Genomic DNA, 26,065 nt, shown 5'->3' on the forward strand with positions numbered 1-26,065 from the left:
CTCCCCACACGGATAAAAGGCAGAACATAAAGACACACTCTGAGCAGGGTGGAACACGAGCAAGAGCAGAACTTCTGGGCCGAAGGCAAACCTACTGGAGTAGAGCGACAGACCCAGGGACGAAAGCAAGGGATTGTGGACCCCAGGAGTCCCCTGCAGAAGTTTGTTGCCTCCAACAGGCAGTGAAAGACATGTTGGGAAAGCTGTATCCCAGACAAGAAGACTACATTATATTTCAAGGACGCCAGCGACCGCCCCGGGTGATCAGTAGATTTGCGGAGGTGAGACCAAGCCTGTGGTATTAACCTTGACTTGTGAATTCGAACTAAAAAGACAAGAATGGAATGCACACAGCCAGTGAGTTGGCGAGCAACATGAAAGGCTGGTTTGTTTTAAGCAGAGATTGAAGTTGCAACAATATATCGTACAATTGAAGGCTGCACGTGTGTGGATGAGACACGGAGGAAGGGAGACCCGTGTTGAACTTTGAGTTACCGATAACTATAAAGCCAACGATACTGAGTGGCGGAGTGGTCCGGCGAAAGAAAGTAGCCCATTTGAAAGTCTCTGTGAAAGGTGAAATGTTTTTGTTAAGAAGTGATAGTAAACGAACTATAAAAGTGAACTGAGGAATAGGCAAAATAAAAGGTGACTGTTGAACTTTTGTGCTTATGACATCGAACTACACAGACCAAGAGACACTGGGGCAAATAACACAAGAGTGTGGATTGAAAGGAAAGTCGAAGTGGTCCTGTGGAGGTCTATAGTAAAAGCCACACACATTTGAAAGTCTTTGACATTAAGAAAAGGTCCGAGCATGACTGAGGGAGACCGGAAGTGTGATAGGTAAGGGGAAGGGAACCCCTAGAGGATGTGAATTAAGCTTGGTGAAGGGTACCCCAATAAGTACTGTGTTTGAAAGGTCCAATCCCGACCGAGGGAGATCAGCATGAACTTTTTGTTGAACTGTGTTTTCAAAGCTCGCTAAAGAGACTTTAACGTGGAAGGCCAGGGGGGGGGGGGGGGCACGATCCACATTTTGAACTGCCTTTGTTAAGGGAACCTGAGCCAGAGTGTGTAATCCTGTCTACAGGGACCGCCTTACTCTGTGCTGTTCAACGTGGGGAGGAGAGCTGACTCAGCCACATTTATTCGTTATATTAGAACACTGACTTTTCTTTGCATACATATTCCCCATTACACACTTTTTGTATAAGAGATAGGGCAGGCATTAGGTTTTGTTAGTATAGGCCATTTGACTGACTCAACTAGGACTGTTTTATTTATTATTTGATGGTCAAGACTACGCCCATCCCAGCTATAGGGCAAAGTAGGAGTTTTTCCAAACCCTGAACATTGAATAAAGGTTTTACAAATTGTACCTTTTATGTCAGTGTCATACTTGTAATACCCTTACAGTGGGCAAAACGTTTTTGGTGTTTATATGTGGCCATTTTCCTTTTTTTTTTTTTTTATATTCTGATGGCCCCTTTTTTGTAGCTGTTTGCTCTGTAGTTAACTCCATTTTAAAAAATAGGCCCGATATTTACCAGATAGCCTGGGCATTGTAAGTATGCCATTAACTTACAACATTTTGATAGGTAATCAACTATAATCCCTGTAACACATGAGTACATTTGTGTTTCTTTAAATATATCCAAAGGGGGGTTACACTCTAAAATTAAGAAAAAGGACCTAATTGGAACAAGTCCTGAAGAATGCAAGTCCAAAGACAGAATGGTTGGTGAAACTAGTTAGCATACTGCATACTTAGCAAATAGCATACTGGGGTCCCGGCAATCCGGCTTTAGAGCTCAGCATGGCACTGAAATCTAGTCTTTCCTCCATCATTGATCAAGGCCACCGGCTCTTCTGATGTTGTTGGATCTCTCTGCCGCTTTCGACCTGATCGCCCATGGTCTCCTGTCTGCTAGGTTACAATCCTTGGTAGGATGCTCTGGGACAGCAACACAGTGAGTTACCTCCTTTCTGGGCCCACGCACTGCCAGAGTTGCTATGGACGATACCTGCTCATCACCCACACTGGTTACCTGCGGGGTCCCGCAAGGTCACCAACACTATTCAACATCTACATCCTGCCAATGCTGGGGATTCTTGACGACCTGAGTGTCCCGTACACCAACTACCCAGATGACACTCAGGTTGTCTTAAAACTCTCATGAACCTATTCCCAGGCCATTAACACCATATACTCCACCATTTAGTCTTGGATGGTGGCGAATTCCACAGCCCTAAAAAAAAACCGAGATCCTAATCACTGCCTCGAGCCATACCCTTAAAAAGCTGGCCCCAGAGTATGTTCACTTCACCATCGCCAATTCCACCATCCCGGTAGCTAAGAGACATAAGACAGCATGTTGCTAAGACTCAGGCATCATGTGGCCTCATTAATAAATTGCTCAGCCACATTGGTTCCTTTCTCTCTCAGGATTACATGTCCCTGTTGGCTTCAGCCCTCGTCAACTCACGGCTTGATTACTGTTGCAGTATACTGGCCGGCACTTACCAATCTAACTTCTCTGCTCTTCAAGTGACCCAAAATGGGGAAGTACAAGCAGTCCTAGGGCTCTCCAGAAGACATCACATTTCCGAAGCAAGAAGAGAACCGGATTGGCTGCCCGTGAAGCAACAGGTCTCTCATAAGATCCTGACCCTTACTCACAAATGCCTGGCCCATGAGGCCCCTATTTATCTCACAGAGTGCCTCAAGCCTTACCTATCATCATGTAGGCTTAGGTCTCAGGACCAGGCCAGACTCGTCCAGCCTAGCTTCAGGCTTGCAAGATATGGGGGGACAAGCTTTGACGTCCTAGCCCCTGCTACCCAGAACTCCATCTCTCCTGATCAAAAAAATGAAAACAACAAATGATTTAAAAAAAAAAAGGCTAAAGACCTTCTTGTTCAATTCTCCCTCAATTTAAGCTTTAACCCACGACTGCCGCTCTGACTCCGATTTCTTTGGCGCATTATCAAAAAATTTAAATAAAGAAAGAAAAAGTTTAGGGACGACCAGTGTACGCCCCTATCGGAGCTCAAATATAGAAGACAATTGAATTTAGTAAATGGATTGTCTGGTCTAGCAGACTTTGATTAGGATTGTGAATTGCAATTTAAAAAAATCTTTCCTTCTTTGTTACTATGTTTATAATGATATGTTTTGTGAATCTGATTTGATTTAATGTTATCAGGTGCACATGAGATGTCCTGGACTATACGGACAGGGCCTAGCACATTGCACTTTATGGGTGGCACAACTTTGATTGCTCACTTTACAATCCATTGGATAGACCCATTATGGCACTGTAGGCACTTTATTATTTCATGTATTGTTTTGTTGTTCGAAAATGTTTATTTAATTGAATGTCTGGGTTCGTGGGGATTGTGACTTTCTATTAGATAACAACAATATTATATTGATTATTGTTCGTGGTATTTTGTCAACTTTTACACAATTTTGTTTTTTATGTTTATTATTAGCCTCTGTGTTAAAGATTGTAAATGGGGCATACCTACCTTTGGTTATGTAACAAACCACAATTCCCTGCCAGTCGCGCTGGAGGAATGGAACTTTTGCAGGCACTCAGAATTCTTAGCCCCACACAGGTTGTTGCCGCCTGAACACCCGGAGAAAAACTAGAGGTCCTCATCTAGGAGTGCCTCCTTAAAACCATCCCTGCAAACATGGTACATGTCATACAGTCAGCCATGTCCAGGTCCAAAAGTAGCTTTTGGCGAAAGGCCTCTCTGGCATCACTGGCCAGGGCCTTGAAGCCCACTCTCATCTTTCCCACAGAGAGGTGCTCTGCACTTCCAAAACTGCAGACCAGACACCAAAAGAGAATTTTGCCAGGGCACAGTAGGTGTTAATGGCTCTTTGGCCCAATCCATGCAAGACCGCATGCTGGAGAAGGAGGATGTCTTAAGGCACTGTGGCAGCCTTGACCACAAGGATCTCAGGGGAGACAAGCGCGAAACAAAAGCCAGCTTAGAAGGCTCCAGTCTGTCCTTTTTCAATAAGTACCGGTCCACAGTTGGAAACGAAGCAGGCTTCATTCACAACTTGAGAAGAGGGCCCTCTACTGCCAGATGAAAAGGCAGTATGTTCGGGGGCGCTAGAGAGCCCACACAAGATGGCAGCAGGTTGACGGAGCTCCTGCCGGAGTAGGCACAGAGCTGCATTTATAAGCATTAAAAGAATGAAATAGCCGGAAAAAGAACAGAGGAATATGCAATCGCATCCAGCCGGACCCTAGGGAGACCTCAACGGGGAAAAACTGAGCTGCAGAGGCGAAGATACTAGGCGGTGGCCTGATGCAGGGCTTGAGAGCGGCATAAACAGAAGCCCGCCACTGCCGCCAATTTCAAGGGACGGGTAACGGTTATCGCAACCCTGGACCATTATCGCCAGTGCCCCCAACAAGCATCAAGGGGGAGGCTGTTAGCGCGGTTTCCACCAGAGTATCAGTGAGGGCAACGAAAACAGACCAAGACAAGGAGGTCTAGTGCAGGAACCCAGTAGCCACCCCAGCCAGCGGAAGACACGTAGAATTCGGCGGTTCCACACTAGAGAGAATACCACCATCCACAACGCAGCCGAAGCGTGCAAACAAAGGAAGCAGGCCCGCTCATTTGGTACTCGGCAGAGGTGCAGCCGGGCGCACTAGAGCGCACATCACCACGTCGGAGGTCGAGCCCGGGGCGGGCAGGGGGCCCGGACGTGCAGAGCGCCCAGGAGAAGCCGGGACGGCTAACAAGTAAGCAGGGGGAAGGAGGGGGTGACCGGACACCTAGAGGGGGTGGGGACATAAGCGCCCAATAATATGACACGGGCCCCCAGCGTCCAGCGCCAAAGAGACTCCAGTACCACACAATTACGAGCCAGGCCCCTACCGGGCAGCGCCGCAGAGCCACAAATGGGCGAGGTGGTCCCTTAACGAGTGTGCCACCACCCGACATACACCTCGAGACAGCTAAACCATAAGCAGTGGACACCAGCGACAACCCCCCACACGAATAGTGCCGCATGGAGACTCATCCCTCACCATCTTAAACGCTCTACAGGCGGCGCCGACACCATACGAGGCGCAACGGACTAGTCACAGAGGGGGCTGCGCCTACACCCGCAAGCGCCCATCCCACACAGGGCATCCCAGAGAACCTGCGCCAGGCCGCAGGAGCCCGGTCCGGTCAAATATTCACTCCTCGGAACTCAGCACCAAGGCGGGGACCGACTACACCATCAACAAGCACCAGAAGCCTACCAGCCGGACCAGATTTGGACTCCGCTGAACCGCCTGGAATCGCAGCAACCAGCCTGCCACGAAGGTCCAACCGAAACAAATCAGAGATGGATGTCCAATCACAGCTCCAGGCCATATTGGCAGAAATACGGATAATCGGACAGCGGAGCCAAGAAACGAACACCACCATGCTGGACATTAAGCACGATTTACAAGACGTGCAGATGCGTCTTGCCGCCCATGCGGAAAGAATCACGGACAACAGAGAATCAGCGCAATCGAGGACAATCAGACGACAATGGTGTCAGATCTAGACAGGGCCATCAGGAAGGTGCAGCGCCTCAGGGAAAAAAAATGATGACCAAGAAAATTGGTCCCGCCACAACAACCTACGGGTGGTTGGCCTCCCCAAGAACATCGAAGGGCCCGTCTGGAAACATACATTTATAACTTCCTTCGTGACTCCCTCCGGATCGAAAATGCTTGAGAACGGATTATAGAGAGGGTGCACCCAGCCCGGATACCGAAACGACAGCCAAAGGAAAGCTCCAGGTTCATAACGATGCGCCTCCTCAACTTCCAACACAAGATGGCTATCCTTAAAGCCTATAGAGCGGCAGGCCCCATCCGGATCGGAGCAGCTGACATAAGGATATACAACAACTATTCGATGGAAGTCTCCAAGTGACGCAAGGGCTTCAACCCTATATTCGAGGCGCTAAAGTCCTCGGAGCACAGACATTATCTAAAATTTCCAGCAACATGGTGCATCCAGATGGACAAGCAATGGCACACCTTCGACAACTCAGGCGCTTTCTCCAGCAGCGACTACTAAAAAAACACCAAAGGAGGCTCAGCGACCAGACCCCCGCCTTGAAACCAGCCTGGACAGTCAACAAACAAGCTGCAGATGGCACTAAGGTGGCAGACGTCCAAGGGCTGGGGGCGAAACCGATAAGAGCACCTCCTCAACGGGTCGCGCTGCACTTTACGGCGACAGACATCCCTCCAAGCCAGCCCACGAGACAGAAACATACAGGACCCGAGAATCCATGCATACGACGCAAATAACTTTCCTCTATTCAATATGCGATCAACAGTAGATCGGTCTGGATAGCAGCAGCTCCTGATCAACTGAGGCAGGCTGGCGGCTCAGCAGGAACATTCGCTGTGAAAGACGCCTGACGAAAGGTGCAACAGGAGGGGCAGGGGACCACCCTGAATACTGGTGCCCCTGAACCTCCCGGGTGGGCACAGTTGCCCAGTGTTGAGGACAGGCAATCAGATTGGCCAACCCAGCTTGGGGGAGAGAAATGCTCCTAGATCTAGACGATAATGGGGCGAACAGATTGCTTACCTCTGCACTAGACTCTACCAACACACCTAAACTGAACACTGCACCGCGCCAGCCTGAAAACCACCAGAATGGCCCATATCACACTGGTGATGCTATACATACAAAGGTTGGGTCACCCTTTAAAACGCAAGAGAATGCTCAACAACATGCAAGACCTTCAAGGAGACATAGTATACCTCCAATAAACCCATTTAGGGGAAGTAGAGTCGAGGAAACTACAACGGGGAGGGTGGGAACGGTAGTACACTCGCCGCACCATAGGACAAGGGGAGTATCCATCCTCATCAACAAACGTGTCCCATTTCAGACTCAACATACATGCGCAGATAAAGAAGGCAGGTACATACTGGCTCAAGGCCTGTTCCACCATCTCCCCATCACATTGCTGAACGTGTAACTCCCCACCAGGGAAACCCCATCCTTCTTCAATCGCATGTTCGCAGAATGCACACGATTCATGGGACATATCACCTTAATAGGAGGAGACCTAAACCTAGCTCTTGACCCCATCCTAGACTGCCAATGCACGGCCACATGGACCCTCACCACTCCGAAAAAGCGGGAAGCCCCCCAAACACTAATGAACAATCTCCGGCTAGTTGATATCTGGAGAAGCACACACGGGCGAATACAAGATTTCATGTTCTGCTCACACCCTCACGATAGTTACTCCCGCCTGGACAATTGGCTAGCCCCAACCAACACACTATCTGGTCAAAGAGTGCGTGATCCTCCCGGCCACCCTGTTGGACCACGCTCCTGTTTTACTGCAGATCACCCTCCCGGACACAGCACGCAGACCGCCTCCATGGTGACTGAAACTGCACATGCTACAGTACCCAGACCTCACAGACCAATTAGAAACGGATGCGGAAAAGTTCGGGGATCTAAACCTAGTGGGGGACTATACAGCCTATGCGTGCTGGGACGCATACAAAGTCTTTATCCGGGGACAATGCATATCGCAAAGGGAGCATAAGCGCAAATCGTGGGGGGAGGAAGAAACCAGACTAACGGCAGAACTGGAGAGGGTGGAAAAGTGCCATAAAGCTTCAAGGGACAAGCACCTTAGACCTGAAATGAACAAACTGAGGGCAAAAATCAGACAGGTAACGCCGGATAGGGCCCAGAAATCGTATACTTGCTGGTCGGAGACATACTACTCAGAAAGTGAGAAGCTACTGTGGCTAATGGCCCTGGCCCTTAAGCAGAGACAAGTCGCGCAAACCATAGTCGCAATCAGGGATGGGGGCAATCTGCTGGCTGGCGATGACCAATGCAAAATTCACAGAATTCTATCAAGAGCTATATACGGACTCAGGCGATAGTACAGCTCAGGACAAATCTTTCCTAGATTCTCTAAAGGTCCCTAAGATTCCAGCGGAACACAGAGCAGCCCTAGGCACTGCCATTACAGCGACAGAAACAGCAAGCGCTATAGCCGCACTTGCCGCAGGAAAAGCATCTGGCCCGGACGGGATCCCCATAGACTTATACAAGCACATGGGGGAAGAATTGGCACCTAGATTGGAAGGGGTATTCAATGAGGCAGTATCACGGGGACGACTACCGCAATCAATGCTCGCTGCAAACAGTCGTATTCCAGAAAAGCAGGAGGGACCACGAACTGTGTGACTCCTACAGGCCCATCTCCTTGATTAACGCAGATGCTAAAATTCTGTCCAGGTGCATAGAAAATAGCCTCCCTTTCATAATTCATAAAGACCAAATGTTATTTATCTGCAACAGGCACTCAAGCGATAACATCAGACGTCTGTTGCATCTGGTAGCTAGGGGAGAGGGACCCTGAAGACATACTAAGAGTCGATGTGGAAAAGGCCTTTGATAAGGTACAGTGGGAATGTATCTTTCGGTCCTGCCCCGATATGGCTTCCCCCCATATTTGTATTTATTATTGTTATATATAGTGCCTTGATCCAAGGCACTTTAAAATTAACAACAAAACACATCAAACATAGAACAGTAGAAGCAGTAACAGTAAACATGAATCAAGCAATAAAATCGGTATGCAGAACAATTTGCATATGGCGGAGAGGAGAGGAGGGGGTGGGGAAGGAAGGAGAAAGAAAGAGTAATGAGTGAAGTGAGCAATAGAAAGAGAGGAGAGCTTAGGAGAGACAGGAAAAAATAAAGAGAAAGAGAACAGGGAGAAGGGAACTAGGAGTGTGAAAAGGAGAGAGGGGGAAAGTGTGAAGAAGTTATTTCAATGAGGAGCGGAAGGAGGAATAGGTGGAGGAGGAGCAGATAGAAAGAGGTAGGGAGTTCCAGTGTAAGGGGGCAAGGAGCTGAAAGGAGCGGAAACGAGAAGAGGCACAAGGTGGTGGGGGAACAGAAAGTAAGAAGAGATCAGCAGAATGAAGGGAGCGAAGGGGGGTATAGAATGAGAGAGGAGAGGTAAGGAGGGGCAAGGTCATGAAGAGATTTAAAGACAAGACAAAGGAAATTAAATTTAAACTGGCAGTGGAAAGGAAGCCATCCTAGGTAAGAGAGTGAGTTGGAGATGGAGTCATTGGGAGAGAATAGACAGAGGGTGCGGATGGCAGAGTGGTAAAGGGATTTGAAGGGGGCAAGATGGGAAGCGAGGTGACCGAAGAAGAGAGAACAATAGAAAGGGCGAGAAAAGATGAGGGGGGATATTAAAAGTTTGGTAGCATGGAAGGTGAGAGAGGGACGGACTTTACGGATGTTAAAGAGATGATAGCGACATGCCCGAGAAGCATATCTGGTGCAACTGATAAAACGCCTCTACACGGGCCCCACCGCAGCAGTGGTTACAAACGGCATTACCTCCCCGGCGTTCGACCTACAATCAGGCACCCGCCAGGGGTGCCCACTTTCGCCCCTTCTATCGAGCCGGTTGCAATTAAGCTCTGCTCTTATAGAAATATAGAGATCTGGCAAAGAAGACGTTATGGACTGACAATGGTCTCATGGGTCTCACTAACAAGAAAGTTCGGTTGAAGGCCCAGGCAACAGAAGCGTTCTTTCTCTCGTAAATAGTGTAATGAACTGATTCTATTAAGTTCTCAAGAGTGTAAAATGAACGCAAATGTATAATTTTATTTTCTTAATTTAAGGTTTGCTATTTTGTAAAGGTCGGTTTCGACCAAAAAAAATAAAATAAAATAATAATAATAATAATTAAGCTTTGCGCCGACTACCGCTGGGCAGGCATTGTGCAAGGGGGAGGAGCATCGCGTTTCCCATTATGCAGAGGACATGTTACTTTACATAAGCAAGGGACCCACAACTCTGCCGCACATCCGAGCGATCCTGTTGGAAATCAGCCCAATAGCTGGGTATAAGATCAACTGGAGCAAGTCCGAGGTAAGGCCAAACAGACAAGACATCCCGTGGGACCACAGGGGGGTAGCCCAATTCGCACTACAAACAAGGCACATTAAATATCTAGGCATCAACATAAGCGCCTCACTAGACAACCTCCGAGACTTAAATTACCCACAGACAATCCACGGCATATGCCGTGACCTACGCAGATGGGACACTCTTGCCCTTTCCTTGACACAGAGGATAAACATGCTGAAAATGAATGAATTCCCCAAACTAATATACATTGCAATGTGCGGCGATGATCCCAGTTTGCCCGACTACCAAATCAATGAAGGAACTAGATAAAGCAATCACCAAGTTTATATAGAAAGGGAAGAAGGCGAGAATCCGCCTCTCAATTCTGCAGGCAGGGAAGACAAACGTCAGACTCGCGGCACCATCCCTGAGAGCCTACTACCAAGCGGCCCAGGTTTGCTGGATGAAAAGATGGTTGGATGCGACTGACTACTCCAGCTGGAGGGCAATGGAAGTTGCCCTCCTGAAACCATTGTCCCCAATCAAGACCATGGCCATTACCCCGAATAAGTTTCTGCCCTAGCAAAAAAGTCACCCGATCCTGGGGCCTACGATCCCTGAATGGCACAAACTGAGGGCAGCACAGGGGGTCCCAACTCGGAACACACCGAATTGGTTCAGCTCCGGGCAGTACTCTCCTACGGGATAACTCAAACTATACAACAAAAATAGGACACAGAGTGGGAAAACATCAGGCTGATGGACTTATGTGAGGATGGGATACCTCTGAACTTTCAAACAGCACACACAGAGCTGGAGCTGGCCCAGGGGGATTGGCTTACCTATCTCAAGATTCAAACCATGATATACTCCCACACATCGCTAGACTCCCATCTCCAGACCCCAGCCCCATGAGAGAAAGAGATGGAACAACACATAGTCCTTCCTGCGCCTTTGCACCTTCTATCACATGGCAATACCAAACAAAGACAGAAACCACACACTAGCGCTGTCATGGTCCGAAGACCTAGAGGCACAAATTGGCATACCTGACATCCTCGAATATTATGCAGCCATACCACTAACCTCTGTGAACCAAAAGAACAGGGAAATCCAATACAAAATCCTGCAACGACTATACTATACCCCAACTAAACTGCATAAAATGGGACTCGCCCAATCAGACGAATACTGGCAGGGTTGCAGAGCTACAGGCACAATGGGACACATACTATGGTTATGCCCCAATATCACCCCCTACTGGCAGAGTGTGCATGAGCAATTAGAAAACATAGAAGGGCCCGATGTATCATACACACCCGATGCTCTACTCCAGAGTGCAGACTCAGACTCCTGGCATACAGACCATCTAGTCTGCAAACTCATAGGACTCATCCTGTTCACTGCCTGAAAGCTCCTGGTCATTCCGTGGAAAGATAAAGCTCCACCATCGTTCGCTAACCAGATAGCACTCCTCTCCAAAACATGCCAATTGGAAAGTGCGGCCTACACAAGACAAGCGACACTTAATCCGACCAGAGCACAAGATTCAGAGAAATAATCAATCCATACATCTACATGGAAAGGAGGGGGAAGGGACGGCGGAAAGGCCCAGTGATGGAAAAGCAAGATAGCAAACACAGTAACAAATAGACCCAATGATACAGACGCCAAGCACATTAAGTACACCATGCACGTGGCCGGTACCGATCCGACACAGACAAGCAATCTCTCAAGGAGGGGCGAGGGGGGTGTTGTTCCAGTTCAACAGGGGGAGGTTAATGTTGGGGAGAGAGGGGATATGGACTTCAATTGGTCGAGAATAGACATGTAGCAACAGTTACAATGTGTAACTGTGTGATATGCAGTCACTCATCTTCAAATGTACCGTTACAAAACTTTGTACTAAAATGTGAATTAGAAGAATTTACAAAAAACAAAAAAGGAAGTATGTTCACCCACTGCAGAACTTTGTCAAGAATGTCCATCAGCTCAAATTGGACTTTGGGTCTAGAAGGGGCTGATAACCCATAGGTCCCTGCCACCTTGGCCATCAATGTTTAAATAAAGCTTGAGGTTTCCTCAAAGATGGTGCAGGAAGCATGTCCAGTTCTGGAGATGTGTCCAGCCCATTTGTCTCTTGTGAGTCAGCGGCATCAACTCTACCTCCTCACTGTAGAACTTCTGAGAGAAATCTCGGACGTCCCTCAGGCACAAAGTTTCAAGACAAAAAAGGGATAGGATCCCCCTCCTCGTCATTTTTGGTTTTGGCACATTTTGGTGGTGGGAAGCACCACCATACCCCCAAAACCATTGCTACTGAGAAAAGAGAAAGAAATTGGGTTTTGAAACACAGTGTCTGGTTGGCATTGCAACTGGCAATACTTTGATGCAATAGCCAATGCACAATCTGTTACTTTTAAATGGCCTTCCGCTGTTTAAACTAGTGAGTGTGGGTATTAAACAAATGTGGGCACGGAAGAGTTAGGTTTTATATTGCATGCTTACTTCCTCAGCAGCATGCAATGATCTGCATTTACGTGCTCAACCTCCCCTGCGTGCCTACAGTTGCTCCGTTCACAGCAAGTAGATGTAGGGCAATTGAGTTCATTTTTTGCGTGCTGTGAACCGAGCAACTTGTTTACTCACCAGAAGAGGGAGTACGTGGGACCAGGAGTGTGGGATTGGAGAGAGTTGCTTGAAGAGCTCGGGTTGGAGCCTCCACCCGAGCCTCCTCTCTGTGAGTGAATATAACTCTTTTTTATGATATGACCCCTTGCTGGAGGATGTACCAGACAAAGGGACCGATCACACAAAGGAGCGGGGAGAACACACCGCCACTGACCCAGCTGCAAAGAAGGACAAGAGGTGAGTATTCGTGAAGACAAAACAAACCCCTTTTCCTAGTCCTTCTCCAACGATTTGGAATGCCAGAGCAGACTCCCTTAATTCAGTGATATACAGTGGAAAGACCTAAGAACAAAAAGGAGATTAACTATAGTGTAGGCAAACAAGAAATATGACGTGTGAAAGTTATAGGAGCTAGATCTTACCAGTGGATTTGTAAGTGGAACAGTTGATAGCAGTACTGAACAAAACGTCAGGTATAAAATAACAAAAGGGAATGGTTAGTAGGGATGCTATACCCGGACGGCACGGGGGTCGCACTGGTTTCGAGATGGTGCACCAGCAGCAGAGCGTGCTCGTGTGCGCTAGTCAATTCCAAATCACAAAAATGGCAGTATAGGCAAAAGTCCGAACAATAGCCAAAATGTCATACCAAAGTCACTGGGAGAGGAGTTTTGGATCAGACCCAGCTGCCAGGAAGGCAATAGGGGTTAAGGAAGCAGAATTAGCAAGAAAAGTAAAGGTAAGGTAGTAATTGAATAAAGAGGCAAATTGGTACACAGGCGGGCGTTGAAGTTCAAAACATTACCATAGGATTTTGTGAAAGTAGGCAAGGTTCTGATGCACAGACGGGTGGCAGAAATAACCAGAAACACTTTCCAAAGAAGTCAGTGAAAGCAGGCAAAGTTCCGGTGCACAGGCGGGCGGCAGAATGACCAGAAACATTATCCAGAGAAGTCCGTGAAACAAAGGTAGATCGGTACACAGCAGGTAAGGAAGTTTGTAGAATGCAGCAAATGAAGACGTAACTTCTAATATGCCGGCTATAACTCTAAACAGAAGCAGAGTCTCAGAAGCATGACACTGTTAGGGGCAGGACCGCAGGAAACCGAGGCTCCGACTGGAATACTCAAACTACAGATGTGACTCAGGTTTTCTGGGAAATGTAGTTTGAAGCAGCTAGTTTCCATGGCAGCTTCCATTGAGTGAACAATGGAGCATGAGAGTGTCACAGCCCTTTTCGTAATGCTACAACCTTTCTCAGTTTCGTTTTATGTGTTGATAAGGGCTTCCCATCAGCCCTACATGCATGGAAGGCCAAGGTGGCTTGATGTGGGTGCCGATGCGGGTGGCATGGCAAACGCCGAAGTGTAACAGCATCCACCCCCAAAGGCGGTGTCGACCCTCTCAAAGTATGGAAGCGGTGCAAAAGCAAATGCTGAAGTGTAACAAACTGTAGGCACACAGAAGAGGCTGAGCACATAATGGAGCGTGAAATAATGAGAGGCGGTTGGCGATGGAAGCCTGGCCCGCCCCCTTTCATTATTGTCCTAACAGCGTAGACATGCTGATTGACAGGAGAGAGGTCCTCTCCTGTCAATCAGCGTGTCCATGTTTTGGAGGAGGTGGCCATCTGGTTCTCAGTAGTGGTGCATGGTCAGGGTGCGAGCAGTTAAGCGTTTTTTAAACATTTTCTTTTGTGTGTGTCTATATATGATATGCATAAATACATGAATACAGACACATTACAGAAAATTTTAAAAACACTCACCTGCTCACAACTCCCCTCCTCCTCTCCTCAACATGGACAGGCTGACTGACAGCTGTCGGTCAACTTGTCCACTTCTATAGAGGTGAGCAATCTGGGGCAGCGTGTGGTAAGGGTGTGAGCAGATAACATTTGTGTGTGTAATGTGCGTGTATGCTGGCGTGTTTATTTTTATGTATGCGTGCATGAAGTTGTTTAATGTATGAATGTGCATGTGAAAGTGTTATATGTATGAGTGAGAGTGAAAGGGAAGTGGGGCCACTACATTTAGGGGTGGGCCCTGCCATGACCCAAGCAGCCCTCACCCATAGGGGTATGCTAGGGGCATGGCATTCTTTACTTATTTACTGTTCATCAATAGTAAAACCAACATGGCAAATGTTATTACGTGCCTAGACTGGCCTACGTTGAATGTAGAGCAGCCCTACGCGTAATAAAACATATGTTTGTTTTACTTTTGATGCTGCATCAGGGGTAAAGCAAACATGATAAGTGTTACTATGTGGCTACCAAATTAAGAAAGTATATGCACATTTCTTAATGGGATTTTTTAAATTAGCATCAAGGGTAAAGCAAATGCTTTCCTTTCCCCTTGTGCTGTCATTCTTCCCCCTTGCACCGTCATTTTCCCCCCTTGCAGTGCAATTACTCCCCCCTTACATTGTCATCCCCCTCGCCCTTGCGCCGTCATTCCTCATTTCTTCCTCCATCCTACATATATAATGCAATGAACAACTACAAATGCCGAAACTATTGGCTTTGCCAATGCTAATTTGACATGAATGCACCCCTAGGCTGAGGGGCTTATTCACAAGCAGCCTCAAAGCCATGAAGAGTGGAGATGGCACCGGAGGATCAACTTCCAAAAAGAGCGGTGCAACACAGAAATTGATCTTACCTGGTAGGAGCAGGGGACGAGGCTACATGCATGGTGGCATTTCACAGGTTCTCTGGTGGCTCGTACGAGCGCAGTGGATCCTGATGGCACAGAGGAGATCTGGGGCCTTGGAAAAGGTGTCTAGCAACTTAAGCCTAAAGAGCTCCCATTCCTCCATTGTGGAGAATTGGGTTGGGAAAGATACCTCTGGTGCCTTTTTCTCAGAGGAGTCCTCTATGAGACAGGCATGGTATCAAGAGATGACATAGATAAGTGAAACACAGTTTGAAAACCTTTATTCTCAATGGTCAGGATGGTGTAATGCCTAACTAACCCCAACTATAAGATGGGAATGTGCTCTAATGGAAATAAAACGAAGGGAAGTCTAAGTCTGTCAGTCCAAAACAAAATACTGTCTGTGTCAAAACCTATGCTTGTCCTTACTTCTACTGAATAATAGGGTGAATGGGATTTGGTCAACTCAATAGTGTTCAAAGTAAATTTAATGTGACAATGGAGCATTTTTGCAGCTCCCTTCCCGAAGTTTAAGGCACTAAGGATTATAAAGTTCCACAAGTCTCTCAGGTTTCACTTGACAAAGAAAGGTTCACTTGGCACAATGTTCACTTGGCAAAATAATTTCACTGTACCTTTTCCTGGTAAATTCTTAAGGCTTCTCCAGGTCTCCTTTCCGTGAACCCAGAAACCCTTTAGATCATGAATCTCCATGCTTTCAATTCGGCTCCCCTGGTCGTAGCGCAGTTGTCAGACCGCACAGTCCACCCATTACAGGTTGCGCAACCAGGTGACTCATCCTTAATAGAGTTCTCTTTTCCTTATACGGGTGTCTCTGCGGGCAGACAACCTAGATCAATCTCCCGCCTGGTGGCCACCCCAATGCTTGTTATGGAGTCACTGCAGCTAGCCTGGATCATTCTCCTGCCTGGTGGCCACTGCAATGCTTTTCCAACAATCTTTGCTTATTCTGGGGTCTCTGGGGCCAGCATGGATCAATATCCCATCTGGGGGCCACCCCAATGTTTTCCCAACACACTTTGTTTGTTGTCAACACATTTCTATCAGTTTCGAGGATTTTTCTCCCACTTCATTTCTCACACAGCTCCCTCCTTTTAGGATCTCTATTTCGCTCACTATTCGTGTCCGCGCACAGCTCGCCTCTTTGCAGAAATTTCCTTTCTTTACACAGAGTCATTCGAGAAAGTGTAATCATCCACGTGACCACTCTGCCACTGTGTATCCTTGAAATTCCATTTGTCAATTTCACCCGACATGTCTCCAGTTTTACGCGTTTGGGCTGCAATGTTGTATCTTGCTGTAAGGGATCAGCACGCCTCCCGGCTCGCTTCTTTGGAATTCTCTTTGCTGGGAACAGGGATCGTTAGCCACGCCCAGATGCTGACTCAAACAGATCCCCTCTGCGTCCTGTTTCTTCCAGCTGCTCCTAGGCTGCCATGGCTCCTCAGCTCTCCTCCCAACTCGCTCTCTTTGCTGATTGCTTGTGTTTCTTTTATACTCTCCTGAAGACTTGATAGGCTGCAGGAGGGTCATGGTTGATTTGTTAGTGGGACACTGCCTATGAAGAAGATGATGCGTCTCTATTTGCATCTTCTTCGTCCAGTACCATAGTGGTGTTTCTCATAGGAAATCTGTACTCCTCTTGATTTTCTCTTTGTCACAGTACTTGAGTGATAATTGGGGGGAAAAGAAGATTGTGTGTCTTAATACATTCTATGAAGGCTGATAGGGGTTGGGTGGTCACTGTTAAGGAAAGGGGGATACCATGTCTCTGGTTTAGCTGTGTTCTTAGGATCAGAAATTGGTATTGGTTCTTTCACTGTGGTAACCTCAGTAAATGAGGTTAACAGGGAAGGAAAAGATTGGTTCTCACAGTAGTTTATGAAATTAGACGTACGGGAGGATAAGTCTTGTTTATAGTTAGAAAAAGGGGTTTTAAATTCTCTTGCTTTCCCCAGAGTGTGAGTGTTCTACGGAGGATCTTGGGGTAGGGTAGGACATACGTGACGATATCCTATGACAGCAGAGGGGCAGTAGGATAGATCGGTATTAGGAAAAGGGGGATGCCAAATCTCATCTTGGGGCATCCCACGTTTGTTCTTCAAAGACCCTACATCGCAGTAGTACCCCTTTGCAGTCTCCCTCCGAAGTCAGAATCTGACAGTCTTACCCTTCCATTGGTTACCTGAGGGTGGAGTCTTAAGCGGGTTAAATGTGAGAACGCCCTAAGATTTCTCACAACATATAGACAATATTATACCCACACCCCCCTCGTTCTTTCCTCCTCCCCCATACCAAACCTCAAGATCTCAAGTCCTGATAAACCTGTCAGTTCCAGATCCAGGATCTCGAAAAATCTTTAAATTCCTGCCCGTCCTGCAGGTCAAGTGAGTCATCTACTCAACCTGAGAGAAATGAACTCGACCCTTGAACTTGATGGCATAATATTTTTGTATTGAAAAAAATAAATGCATGTAGAAACACTACCAGCAATGCTAATGTGCCTTTCTTAATATTCCACACCTCCTCGGCAAGTTGGAACACAATTTCCTATGGAACGCCGAAAAAGGCTTAGCACTTGAAACAGCTTGTTGGTTTGTGTTACAGTTAGAATAAATCTAAAAGTTTGGATTTGGGTAAGGGTTTCGAAAAATCATCCCGTGCACAATGGGCTATCAGCCAAGGCCCTAGATAGGGTATTCTGTCCTGTCCATGTCCAAAGTCTCTGTCACCATTGCATTGTCCTTACCACTTCCATCAGATTTCCTATAGTCGCTCTATGGTGAGTATTTCCAATGTAAGCTCAGCAAGCCTCACTCCAAAAAATGAACTTGTAGTAGCCAGTCTGCTGCTTGCTTTAATCCTAGGGAGCTGAGATTGTCACTCTGTCTCACTAAGGGTCTGGCAGGTGCCACCTAGACTGCTGCCAGTGGCTAGGTCCAACAAGCCTTCACTCTCTAGCCTCCTCACCACAAAGGCCCTTATGCTGAGCTATGGAGGCTCCAAGCTCCATGGCTCACCGTTAGAAGACCATTGAAAAACCCTGTTACCAACAATATGTTCGTTTTTTAAACCCCTCGCAATGCTTCTCTTCCTCAACACCAAACCTTGGACTGCCACGCCTACTCCACACTTGGGTTCAAGCTTAAAAATTGCAAACATACTTAAACCAATAGAGAATCATTCTTCTAATTATCAATGCTCTAACAAAAAATATTTACAAAATATAATGAATCCCATGCCGGATTGGATCGCACAGCTAAACAACTTCCTCCAGCAAGTTGTAGTGCAGATATTGGGGGACCTGATGTGGAGTATATTGACATACTGAATTGTTTAACACAAGCTCTTTATTCTATCATGCCAGTTCTAAGCCACATGGATACCTTGTTACCTCCTCTGTGATCTCTTCCTCAAGAACACAGAAGCACGCTGACATTCAGGTAGGCAGACTCCTTGGCTCTCACGAAACATCTACTTCAGAGCTGCTCCAGACACCACCACAAGATGGCCTTCACCAAGAGGTTTGAATGGCAGGCTGCCACAGATTAACCTTTAGGTAACTGAAATTAACCTGGTGCACTGCTGTCATGTCGAGGGCAGCTGCAGAATATCCAATAAGTGCATACAAACATTTCAGAAGGGACACCCAATCGCAGGGTCGAGTACCATAAAAATAGCACTTGACCCTCCTAAAAATTACTCTATTATACTAGTGATCAAGTGGAATTCACAAGGCCTAGCATCCTCATGTTGTGCTCCCACTTCCCCACTTTCGTACCACCTCTTACCCTATGTCAAGTACATTAACACAATACAGGATATCAAGAAAGCACAAAAGAACATCACCTTTGTAGGAAAGAGGCACCAGAATCCTTCAGTGGTGTCATCCGTCCTCCCTAATTCCCCAGTCCCTGTCCAACGCACGTTGAAGTAAATACCTGTAAACTTTGTGAAACTATACCTTTATTTTTCTGTCCGATGACCCTGACTATGTTAACACTTGCTTCTTCCCCTACACAAACAAGATTATCTTGCTCAATTACCATTTGCACATTTTTTATTTCAAAGCACCCCGCAAAGGGATGATAACCAGAGCTCACAGGTTTTCCATATTCCTAAACTGCTGCTGACACATCTCCCCCCTTCCTAATCTCCTTTACTTACACTCTCTTCCCACTGCATTTCTCCCTCTGGGCACTGCTCCAAGATTGGGCATGTTACCTAGCCCTGCCCCATGAGATGACAGCCCAATTAATTGGATTTCTCTTTACCCACTCTCTTACTTCTCCTCCACGGCCTTCATCGACAAGACTTATAGGTCGTCCTGTGGGGTAACGGCAACCAAGACATGGGGGACTCCTGTTTGGACATCTTCAAGGCAGGGCTAAAATCAACCACACTATTACTCCTCACCCTAAATAAGCATGTTCATCACAGCTCACTCATGGACCCCAACCCTAAGCGTCACACTCAAAAACATGAGAACACGTATCCAGCAGCCATGAACCTCAAACTCACATCCTAGTCACCTTAAACCACTCCCCTACAACCACTCACACAAACCCGTGCCTATTAGTGCAAACTCTGCAGTGCTCCATGCTGCAGACATTAGCGATCATGTTATGACACATAGCCTAAATGCAATTTTCATCCTAAAGTCATAGCACAAACACACACACAGCCTTATTTCAAATCACCATTTCCAGAGTCTGCACCACCCAACACATAAATTAAATACAGAAGATCGGAAGAGGCCTTGCAGTCATATACAAATCTTGCATCTCCATGTCAATCTTCATCTGCCTTTTCTGGATCTCCTAAACACCATATGATCTAGTGCCCATCCAACATCAACAAGACTTTTCCTTACGAAATCACAAACTTAATTATAACAGCAACTTTTAACCATTCAAACAATATATTTCTCAGAAATCTCAATCTGCCTGATATGCAAGCAACTAAGACAAGTAAATGAACACTATTTGACCTCATTGAAACCCTTACAATGAAACAACTTATTGTGAAACCCAATAAACTAGAGAAGAAACACTTGACCTGGGGTTCACAGCATCATGAATCATAGAATGCCCAACAGCCTTTCCCTTGGACTGGACAGATCACGCCGCCATACTGATAAACCTGGATCACACAAGTGTGCATATACACATACCCACACACACGCACATGCACCCACACACCTACTGTAAAGATCCCTAACTTACCAAGATGCCACACTGTTCATTCAAGAACGTACCCATGCCTGCCATGGAGCAAGACCTCAGCTCCATGGCATCCTCCATTGACACCTCAGCCAACATTAACAATCTCAAACAAACGCTGAATAACAGTCAACAGCCAACCACCATCAAAGCCACAAGTCACCCTCCTGCACCCTGACAGAAAAAATAATGCATGCACCAGAAGGCTTTCATCAACGCGAGGGTCCCAGCACCATTCACATCCTGGGTGAATGTGACTGAAGCCTACTCAATTTCTTCACTGTATTGGACATTGTTGACCAGAAGACTTTCATCAACACAAGGGTCAAAGATATGACGTGGCCTCAAAGGCTCACCGTCCTACCCAAGGGACTGACACCAGCTCATCCAGATGTGTACCTACAGCTATCAAAGCTGCTAACCAGTAACCTGTGGAGTCCCTGTTGGTTACATCCTGTCACAAGTTATCTTCAACCTCTGCATATCAGCCTTGGGGGGGACCTTTGTCAACTGCAAGATCAAGACCAACCAATAGGCAGATGACATACAAAGATAGAGAAGATTGTAGTCAAGTCGATTTATTCTATCAGTCACACATGGGGGTCAAGCACCTACTTGAAAACAACTCCATTGCCCTCTCCCCTATGAACTCTTTTACTACTTCTCTGAATCTTCCAAAATCCTGTACATCACTGTGTTGCTTCCAGGTATGTTCCCACTGTACACATCACCTAATCCGTTGCCCTACATATGTTTTGGACTTCAAGTTCTATCGACCGAAAGAAATCTGGAGACTCCGTTTGCAGCTCCCTGTCCTACACCCTAAAAATGTCCAACTATTCCAGGACTATCTTGTTTCATATTTACTCTACCTAGTGGATTAAGTGTGGGGTGTATACACATTATATCATTTCTCACCTGCAATATGGACACCTATGCTACTGTATCAAAACGCTCGATTTTATAATTCTATGATGCTAGTTTAACATTGTTGTTGATATAATCCCACTCAGCTGTATGGAAATGTAGCTAACCTTATTATAATATATAATATTAAATTGCACTATCACATTCCTGCCACCCAATTCTATAGCTTTTGATCATATGGCTATAGCCCCCTTTGCCGATTCAGAAGATTCACAGATTCAAGCTTTGGCGAAACATTGTGTATTAAAAGCGAGTGACAAAAGCAAAATGGCAAAACAGGTCCTGGAAAAAACCTGTGAAACACTATGCAGGAAGTTGCATATATTGCCATTAGACAGGGCTTAATACTTAAAGTCCAATACTTTTGAAAGGACAACTTGTGAAAACCAGGTCTCCCAGGATCCAAATATCCAAAGACCAAATTCTTCACAAGACAGTCCCAAGTAATGGAGAAACATGTATTAAAAAATAAATCTCCTCAAATCAAAACAGTGCCCTTTGTTTCATCACCCCCCTCCTGCCCCAACAAAACATAGCCCATGCAAGATGCATTGCCTTACCGGAGGCTCAATATCACTGCCACGCTGACTGGGGATAGATACAACAGAGGTATTGTCCGAGAAATCTGCTTCATTCCCATCCACCTCTGGTAAAACCGACCTGTCCCCAGGCATAAAATCAGAGCACAGAGATTCTAAGGAGTCATTCCTGCTTATTGCATTTCTCGTAATGGGATGCGAGTCAGGATTTGTCACCAATTTGGGATGCTGTGATTTTAATGTCTGAATCTCGGCCTCATACTGACGGATCTTCTTTTGCAGTTCGGTATGCATCTCATTCATTTCTTTCTCATGTTTCTGTTGCAGTTCCCGGGATCTCCTGAGGACAAAATAATGTACAATATGTTAACTCAAATTAGGTTTCCATCTTCCCACATATAACCATCTGAGAATATTAACAAGGGCAATGGTTATGGGTTGGAGAGGGTGGATTTGTCTGCCTCTGGTTGCACTAGGAACTGATAAACTTACTTGTGGCACGCTACATAGCTAAAATAGTCATACAAGTTAATTTATTCAAATGTGACCACTGCAGCCACTGTTTACTTTTTAAAAAACTTTTGGTTAGGGCTTTACAGATAAGACTACAGTGTGCTATACAAATACGCAACTTCTCACAACAGTCCTGGTAATGTAAAGTACAAGCAAAATAAATCAAGGTAAATATTTCAGTTAGTCTGTAAAGAGGACACAGACACACACAGTATGTCACTTCCAGTGCAAAGGGCGACAAGGAGCAGTGACAGTCATCTGCAGAGCTGCATGGCACCACATAAAGACATTTCTCGATTAGATTGCATCTACAGGACATTTCAAATTTAAGAAATCTTTGAGAAGGGTGCACCATTTACTGAATTTGTAGCTTGAAAAATTCACAATCCCCACTTCCTTTTTAATTTTGGCTCGTACGTAGTGCTTCAATAAAGCAAACTATTGGCATAGGACTCTAGAGAAAGAGAGCAGATTTGTGAGGAAAATACGCAGTCTTCGGGTGCTTGGCTTTTCACTCATCCAATCAATGCCCATGGCCACGCAAAAAGCCTATTGTAATAAGGCGTCACTTTGTAAGACTACTTTGACACCAAATGACGGTTCAAGGGTGTTGATTTGGGGATTTTTACAACAAAGATGATTCTGATAAAATGACCGAACTGCAAAGCAAAGGCGCTTTGGGGAATTATGGCTCTAGGGCCGTCCCTGGCTCTCTCGTCTCCTTTGGTTTACCGCTAACCTAGCAAGTCCTCCTTAATCCTGGTTAGTACTAGGGTTTGGTAACACCTACAGTCTTTTCTCTCAGTCTACACATGGCTTCCCTAAGGCGCTGATTATCTAGCTCCCTAGGGGTCTCCTAAACTTTTGCTTACCTAACGCCACTAAGTGGTCTAGGGGGATTTGGGATGGTGCCTTCACTCGCATGGTCTGAGTCGCTCACAGCGCACACCAATCCACATCTTGCCCTTCTACAGTGATGTTTCCACTGTGTTCTCCTCCCCGCCACACTACTGTCCCTCAGAAACAGTTTTGCCCTGCACATTTGCACTCTGCCATGCAAATGAGTACAAGTTGCGTGGCATGCTCGGAGGCCAGGCAGTGTTTTTGCTTGCCATGCGCACATGATAAACATTGTTTACAAGTCAAATTAAACGCTTTCATGCGGGTATGGCAGGCAGCGTGTACAATGTATCCCAAAGGGGCATGTCTGCTTTTTGCTGGTGCATAAAGCCGGCAGAGCCCATAGGGATCTCTCCAGCATGCATTTGCACCAGCTTGAAAAAAACATGCCAGTGCAAATGCTTGAGCATTTGTATTGCGTTAGGAAGGAAGGCAGAGAAAACGCAAGTTGTGTTCGTCCTCCTCTCCACCAAACAAATGATTGAAAATGGGGCGTGACGTTAATGGAAAGCATTAACCTTACTCATGGCTTTTATACCTTCCATTAATATTGCACCCTTATGGAACATGAGATCCTAAATACTCTGTAGAAATATATATGGACATTACGATCTGAACCTCTTGAGCAAGTATGATCCTATAAATATCTAAGATTATTGTTGATGATAAAATGAATGTCGAAAAAAATGTCGAAAATCAAAATATCGAAAAGATATACATATAACTAAAAGAGTCAATTTTTCGAAAAATAAATGTTGAAAAAAAGGAGATTAACAATATCAATAACCCAATATAAAGAAACAACAAGAGTATCATTTACTGGGGGGGGGGTTCCCCCCCAACCCCCTCTCATCCGACACCCCGCGGCCACCCACCAGGCCCCCGCCGACCACCCTCTCACCCCTCATACACAACACAAGAGGGTAAAAAAGGGTTAAACTCATAGGTGACAACCACAAGTAAAGAACCTTGTATTGGTACCAAGAAACCAATAACGGTTGTGGAAAACCGTCATTACCTGACAGAACACCACTTGAGAACGTACTGCAGTAAATCGATTGGAGTTGCTTCAGACTAAAACAGGTAATATTGTTATAACGAACATGTAACTAGACATTAAGGTATCGTACAACATACAATTGTGTGACAGGAAAGATAAAACAGTTAATTTTCTCGTTTGTTTTAGAATAAAAAAATGGAGAACAAAGTGGAGTTCATCCCCACACAAAAAGGAGGAAAGCAGTTGGTTTTAAATGGTTATGTTTTCTATAAGGAAACCCAAAAAAAGAACGCATTTACTGGAAATGCACAGAGTATGCGAAAACTAAATGCAGCGCACGAGCGATTACAGAGGGCTCAGATATAAAAAGTAAAAAAATGAGCACAACCATCTACCGGATCAGACCAATATTATTATCAGAAAAACATTATCCGAACTAAAAAGAAAAGCCGTGGAAAGTCACGGTGAAGCTAGTGGATCAGTGCCTGCAGGTGTTTGTGACAAATTACCCACACATATAACGGCTCAGTTACCAGCTGAAAAATTAATCCAGCGTACGATAAACCGTACTAAACAACAGAAAGAGAATCTGCCACCAGCACCAATGTTATTTAGTGATATGACAGTCACGGATGTTTTTAAATTAACCGCCAAAGGAGAGAGTTTTCACCATGCCACACTGGAATTGAAAAATGAAAAAAATATTGATATTCTCTACTGCTGCCAACTTTCAACATCTAACTCAGAGTCAAAATTGGCAAAGTGACGCAACGTTTAAACTGTGCCCACAACCTTTTCACCAGTTTTTCCTCGTGCATGGGACAATTAATGACAAAATTATACCACTTGTATATATTTTGATGCCAAAAAAAAGTGAGGAAACATAAAATCGTGTTCAACAAAATTAAAGAGACTGCACCTGATTCTAATCCAACTACAATAATCATGGACTACGAAACGGCTCAAATTAAGGGATTTTCATCAGTGTACAAAGGGACAGGGGTTCAGGGGTGTTTGTTTCATTTTACACAAAGTATATGGCGAAAGTAACAAAAATTAGGATTAAGCACTAAATATACAGAGGACAGTTGTTACCAATATAACATAAAAAAAACTTTTTGCATTGGCTTTTGTACAGGAAAATTATGTTGTTGATTTTTACGAACATTTGATTGAAACTGAATACTACAAGAATCATGAGGAGGAAAATACTGATTTATTAGACTATTTTGAAAACACATGGATAGGACAATTGACTTGAAATGGAACAAGACGCAGGCCAAAATACCCGGCACCGTTGTGGAATTGTTACCAAGCTACATTAGAAAGTACACCACGCACCAATAACACATTAGAGGAATGGCATAGCAGATTAAGTAAAAATGTCAACATCAACAACCCTAATTTGTGGCATTTTTTGAAGGACTTGCAAATTGAAGAACACCACCAAGAATTTAGGATATCACAAACACTTTCATTGGCAAACCTAGAACCAAAAAGAAAAAAATACAAGGATTACGAAAGTAAACTGGTACAACTAATAAAAGATTTTGACGCACAGAATAAAGAAAACTTTTTGAATTCGGCTGCATTTAATTTAAAATGTTAAGCAAACTTACGTTTCATGGACATCTACAATCCAATGTGGCATAGGCGAAGTAAATCCGAAAACACCAACCTGCAGCTCCATAAAACAAGGTCTGCAACGGG

The 26,065-nt window shown here is 45.6% G+C and overlaps 1 protein-coding gene across 1 annotated transcript in view; it reads right to left on the bottom strand.

The window, feature by feature from the left end:
- CEP63 (centrosomal protein 63) overlaps window positions 1–26,065 on the bottom strand; it is a 1,157,239-nt gene that overhangs the window by 23,402 nt on the left and 1,107,772 nt on the right. Inside the window, exon 14 of the mRNA XM_069618054.1 lies at window positions 21,964–22,282. Coding sequence (XP_069474155.1) covers window positions 21,964–22,282 — 319 coding nt within the window. The remainder of the gene's footprint in view (window positions 1–21,963; window positions 22,283–26,065) is intronic.

This window comes from Ambystoma mexicanum, chromosome 10 (assembly GCF_040938575.1).
Source record: "Ambystoma mexicanum isolate Mex_15411 chromosome 10, UKY_AmexF1_1, whole genome shotgun sequence".
Classification (NCBI taxonomy): Eukaryota; Metazoa; Chordata; class Amphibia; order Caudata; family Ambystomatidae; genus Ambystoma; species Ambystoma mexicanum.